The following is a 6,000-nucleotide window of genomic DNA, read 5'->3' on the forward strand; positions in this document are numbered from 1 at the left end:
ATATACAGCAACGTGAGGCCAAAAGTGGAGCATGCTTCTCAAGTTTGGTCAATGCAACCAAAAGAAAAAAAAAAAGCCCAATGAGCTAATAGAGAGGGTCCAGACGAAGGCAACAAAGATGGTACCACAATTAAGGAAGAGGGAAGAGTGAGGGGAGACCTGAGCACAACCTGTAAGATTTAACAATGGTTGATGATGTAAACAGTGGACAAGATATAGGGATGGTGCACCCAGAAGCCTTAACATGATATCAAACCTTTTCTTTAAAGGATCCAAACCTTTTCTGTAAAGGATCTAAAGAAGTACTTGTACAGTATAAGAAAGGAGGATGGGTGGATTAAACTGATTTGAGGAAATAATATATGCAGACAACATACAAAAGTTTAAAAAGTTGCATGATCGTAGAAAATGTTTAATGGATGGGGGGGGGCCTTACGATTGCAGAACTACCTCCTCGTACAGAACAGATAGATAAATAAACACATTTCCTGCACGCAACCCGTAACAATATCTGTGTGCTTAATGTGTTTTTGAATTTCTAGCGTTATATCTGATGTCAACAATCTCTCAAGATGCAAACAAGAGAGCACTGCAAAACATCGAGAACCATTCGAACACCGAACAGTGGACAATGTACGCTAAACTGTACGGTTCATAGTAGTAAGTAGAGAGAGAGAGAGAGAGAGAGAGAGAGAGAGAGAGAGAGAGAGAGACGAAGTGTGTGTGTGTGTGTGTGTGTGTAACTTTTATATAATAATATACTACGAAGCAAAACAACAAAAGTAGACTGAAGAAAGTCTGACCTTAGATTTGAATATATATATATATATGTATATATATATATATATATATATATATATATATATATATATATATATATATATATATATATATATATATATTTTATCGAGGATGTAAGGCATGTGTACGTGTAGGAAGAGAGGAAAGTGATTGGTTCTCAGTGAATGTAGGTTTGCGGCAGGGGTGTGTGATGTCTCCATGGTTGTTTAATTTGTTTATGGATGGGGTTGTTAGGGAGGTAAATGCAAGAGTCCTGGAAAGAGGGGCAAGTATGAAGTCTGTTGGGGATGAGAGAGCTTGGGAAGTGAGTCAGTTGTTGTTCGCTGATGATACAGCGCTGGTGGCTGATTCATGTGAGAAACTGCAGAAGCTGGTGACTGAGTTTGGTAAAGTGTGTGGAAGAAGAAAGTTAAGAGTAAATGTGAATAAGAGCAAGGTTATTAGGTACAGTAGGGGTGAGGGTCAAGTCAATTGGGAGGTGAGTTTGAATGGAGAAAAACTGGAGGAAGTGAAGTGTTTTAGATATCTGGGAGTGGATCTGTCAGCGGATGGAACCATGGAAGCGGAAGTGGATCATAGGGTGGGGGAGGGGGCGAAAATTTTGGGAGCCTTGAAAAATGTGTGGAAGTCGAGAACATTATCTCGGAAAGCAAAAATGGGTATGTTTGAAGGAATAGTGGTTCCAACAATGTTGTATGGTTGCGAGGCGTGGGCTATGGATAGAGATGTGCGCAGGAGGATGGATGTGCTGGAAATGAGATGTTTGAGGACAATGTGTGGTGTGAGGTGGTTTGAGCGAGTGAGTAACGTAAGGGTAAGAGAGATGTGTGGAAATAAAAAGAGCGTGGTTGAGAGAGCAGAAGAGGGTGTTTTGAAATGGTTTGGGCACATGGAGAGAATGAGTGAGGAAAGATTGACCAAGAGGATATATGTGTCGGAGGTGGAGGGAACGAGGAGAAGAGGGAGACCAAATTGGAGGTGGAAAGATGGAGTGAAAAAGATTTTGTGTGATCGGGGCCTGAACATGCAGGAGGGTGAAAGGAGGGCAAGGAATAGAGTGAATTGGAGCGATGTGGTATACAGGGGTTGACGTGCTGTCAGTGGATTGAATCAAGGCATGTGAAGCGTCTGGGGTAAACCATGGAAAGCTGTGTAGGTATGTATATTTGCGTGTGTGGACGTATGTACATGTGTATGGGGGGGGGTTGGGCCATTTCTTTCGTCTGTTTCCTTGCGCTACCTCGCAAACGCGGGAGACAGCGACAAAGTAAAAAAAAAAAAAAAAAAAAAAAAATATACCATTGGATTACATACTAACTGACAGGTGTGTAAAAGACGAACTTCTGAATGAGTTGAGAGGGGCAGCTGGTGGAATGCGTTGACCAAAATCTGGTGTAGATAAGGATGAAGATTTGTGGGTAATCTTTTTTTTTCTTTTTTTTGAAAAGAGGGAACGATAAGAGTAAGAAATGGTAGTGATAGTGAGGAAGCATGGAAAAGAGACGTGTGTGAAGAAGTACCAGGAGAGATTGAGTGTATAATGGCAAAAGGCTAGAGTAAATGACACAAAGGTAAGCAATAAGAGATATCTAGGAAAGCAGTGCTGGTATGTGCAATAAAGTGTGAGGCATGCGGAAGGTGTGAGGTCGGCAGGTGAGGAAGGGTGTGGGTGGTGGTATGACAAAGTCAAGTTGCTAGTGAGAGAGAATAGAGAGTGATGTATGGACGTTACATGTTGCACATGATCGGAAGGTATTCAAGAGAAAGCGGCAGGAGGTTAAGAAGAAGGTACAGAGGTTGAGGAGGAGGAGGACAAATGAGAGATGGAGTGAGCGAATATCAGTGAACTGAAGGGAGAATGAGATGCTTTGGAAGGTGGTTGGCAGTGTGAGAAAAACAAGAGAACAAACGGGGAAGTTGTAACAGGTAGTTAAGATGTTAAGAGGAGATGGAATGAGTATCTTGAAGGACTGTTCAATATAATGATAGGGTGGCAGTTGTGGCTTGTTTGGGTCGGGGTGGTGTGCGAACTGAGAAAGTCACGGAAAGCTGTTTGGTGAAGAGAGAAGAGGTGGTGAAAGCCTTGCGTAAGGTGAAAGGTGGCAAGGTGGCTGGAGTGGTGGCACTGCAGGTGAATTTGTGAAACAATTGGGGGTGACTGTATTGATGATTGGTTAGTTGGGATTTTCAATGTATATATGGATCATGGTGAGTGCTTGAAAATTGGCGGAATGCATGTACAGTGCTAATGTATAAAAGCAAGGAGGACAAAAGGCGAGTTTTCAAACTACAGGGGTTGGTTGCTGAGACTACCTGGTAAGCTGTATGGGAGGGTGGTGACTGAGCATGTGCTGGCATGTACAATGTAAAAAGCATCGGATTGGGGAGGAGCATTGTAGTTTCAAAAGTGGTAAAGGCTGTGTGGATTAAGTGTTTGCTTTAAAGAATGTGTGTGAGAAATACTTAGGTATAAAAAAAGGATATGTATGTGGCATTTATGGGTTTCGAGAAAGCTTATGATAGAGTTGATAGAAATGTCTTGTGGAAGGTCTTAAGAGTATAAGGTGTTGTAGGAAAGCTACAAGAATCGGTAAAAAGTTTTTAACAAGAGTGTTAGGCGTGTGCACGAGTGGGAAGGAAGGGGAGTGAATATTTCCCAGGTGAAGGTTGGTCTGCTGCAGGGGTGTGTGTTGTCACCACGTCCGTTTAGTTTGTTTATATATGGGGTGGTGAGGGAGGTAAATTCACGTATCTTGAAGAGAGGGGCGAGTATGCACTCTTCGGGGGTGAGGGAGGCTTGCGATGTGAATTAGTGTTTGTTTGTTAATAATAGAGCAACTGTAAAATCTGGTGACTGAGTTTGGGGAAGTGTATGAAAGGAGGAAGTAGAGAGCAAACGTGAATAATAGCAAGGTATTGGGTTAAGTAAGGCAGAGGGACAGATCAGCTGATGAGAGAGTTCAAATAGAGAAAATCTGGAAGAAGTGAAGTTCTTAGATACCTGAGAATGGGATATGGCAACGAGTGGATCCATGGAAGGGGAAGTGATTCACTGGGTGGGAGAGGGGGTGAAGGTTCTGGGAGCACTGAAGAATGTGTGGAAAGAGAGATCTTTATCTGGAAGGTCGAAAATGGGTATGTTTTAAGTTATAATAGTCCTAACGAAGTTGTATGGTTGTAAAGCATGGACTTTTGGTAAGAATGTGGAGAGGAGGGGGTAGGTATTGGAAATGAAATGTATGATGACAATATGTGCTTTGAGGTGATTCGATCGAGCAAGTAATATGAGGGTAAGAGATGGGTGGTAATAAGAAGAATGTAGGTGAGAGAGTTTGAGAGGGTGTACTGAAATGATTGGGCATCTGAAGAGAAAGAGCGAGGATTGGTTGACAATGAGGATATGAGTGTCGAAATTAGAGAGGAAATGGAAAGGAGGAGACCAAATTAGAGGTGGAAGGATGAAGTGAAAAACATTCTGAGCGATCGGGGCCTTGAACATGCAAGAGTGTGAAAGTGTTCACGGGACAGAGTGGTATACAAGGGGCGACGTGCTATCAGTGAACTGACCCAGGGAATGAGAAGCGGCCGGGGGACACAATGGAGAGGTCTGTGGGGCCTGGTTGTGGATAAGCGACTGTGGTTTCAGTACATTGCATATAAGAGCTTGAGAAAGGATGTGAGAGAATGCGGCCTGTCTTTATCTGTGTGTGTGTGTGTGTGTGTGTGTGTGTGTGTGTGTGTGTGTGTGTGTGTGTGTGAGCAGTATACCTTACATCATATTATTATAACCGTTGTGTATTCTTAACTATTGTAGCAAATGTTTACTGCTTAATAACCCGACAAGTTATCTTAAGCACCGAACGCTGTGATCACCTTCCTTGGACATATATCTTTTCCTTAACAACACCGATCAATGCAGTATAAAAACAGTGGTCACAACTGGAGGTTCCAACGAGTCCTTCACACTCCTGCAGGTGTTTTGAGTCTCTTGGATCAGCGTCACACAAAGTGGAAGTCACGTCATAACATAATACACAACATTACCTTGATTCACTGTAGTTACCATCTGTTATAAATGTGAGTGACATTCTGTATCCTCCGATGACCGAAATAAAGCTTGCCAAAATGTATAAATTCAACAACACAAAAGGACTTAACAGCAACACCAGATCTTCCAAATAAACTTCATCTTAAAACATGACACTTTCTCAACGTTGCTGACACTGACACACAGTCACAAGTATTGTGGTTGTAATAAATACCTCCGCAGGAGCAACACTGGATAATCACTTGAAAAACTGGGCTCTTATCTCCTCACTGGGCAAGGATGTATAAACACACAATCTGAGTCCACAACCTCGACCAGTCACAAATCTTCTATGTAACTCGATCCTTTTCTTTCACATATATCAAGATTACATTTCCAGACTTGAACGACATCACTCGCACTGTACATTACATGATCGCATCACTTCGTATAATCTCTACATTGTCGTTATATTATTCAGAACATTTCAGTAACAAAATCAATACAAACACGAATATTTTTTTTTTCCCTTCTGGTCCTCGTCGACTGTGGGTTCGAGGGTCTTACACGAGCGTCGTCGGACGTAATATAAACAAAGAGTTGATGGCAGGATCTCCCTGACGGGTGGTGAGGGAGTCGGGAGCGGACCCCTAGCTGTGCCCCGGACGGTCCTCGCCGCCACAGTGTGGAGAGGTCCGCCGGGGTCCCCTGAGGTGCTGCCCTGGTTCCTCCTCCTCTCTTGTCCCTTGCCCCGCCTCCTCCTCCTCCCGCGCCTTGCCCCGCCCCGTCCCACTGCCTCTCCTTGCCCTAACCCTTCTCATCATGGACCATCATCAGGTCTCCTGTCATCTGTCCTTTACATGTACTCCTATGTACTGCTACTCCTGCCATATCCCTTCACACATCACTGACACCCCTACCCAATTCCTTTCCATCCTACTCCCTCTCCTTTGCTCTACCTTTCTCCTCTTCTACTCCCTCTCCTCTTCTATCCCTTCCCCTGTCCTCCCACTGCCTCTTCTATCCTATCCCTTCCCCCTTTCCTACATGCACTCTACCTTCCCACTCCATTAGCCTCTCCTTGCCTATCCTTGCCTGCCTCACTACCTCTCCTTCCCTATCCCTTCCATGCTTATGCCTCTCCTGTCATACCTTTTCCTTACCATTGGGGC

At 43.7% G+C, this 6,000-nt stretch overlaps 1 protein-coding gene across 3 annotated transcripts in view; it reads right to left on the minus strand.

The window, feature by feature from the left end:
* LOC139750229 (uncharacterized) overlaps positions 1 to 5,546 on the minus strand; it is a 32,822-nt gene extending 27,276 nt beyond the window's left edge. Inside the window, exon 1 of one of the 3 annotated variants that reach the window (XM_071664723.1) lies at positions 5,396 to 5,546. Coding sequence is in view for 1 of the 3 variants with exons in the window: in XM_071664722.1 (XP_071520823.1) it covers positions 4,846 to 4,867 (22 nt within the window). In the remaining 2 variants the exon portion in view is untranslated. Of the gene's footprint in view, positions 1 to 4,845 lie in introns of all 3 variants that reach the window. The other 2 variants (XM_071664724.1, XM_071664722.1) reach the window with 2 other exon arrangements.
* Between the last annotated feature and the right edge of the window lie 454 nt (positions 5,547 to 6,000).

The sequence above is a fragment of the Panulirus ornatus genome, chromosome 9 (assembly GCF_036320965.1).
Source record: "Panulirus ornatus isolate Po-2019 chromosome 9, ASM3632096v1, whole genome shotgun sequence".
Lineage (NCBI taxonomy): Eukaryota > Metazoa > Arthropoda > Malacostraca > Decapoda > Palinuridae > Panulirus > Panulirus ornatus.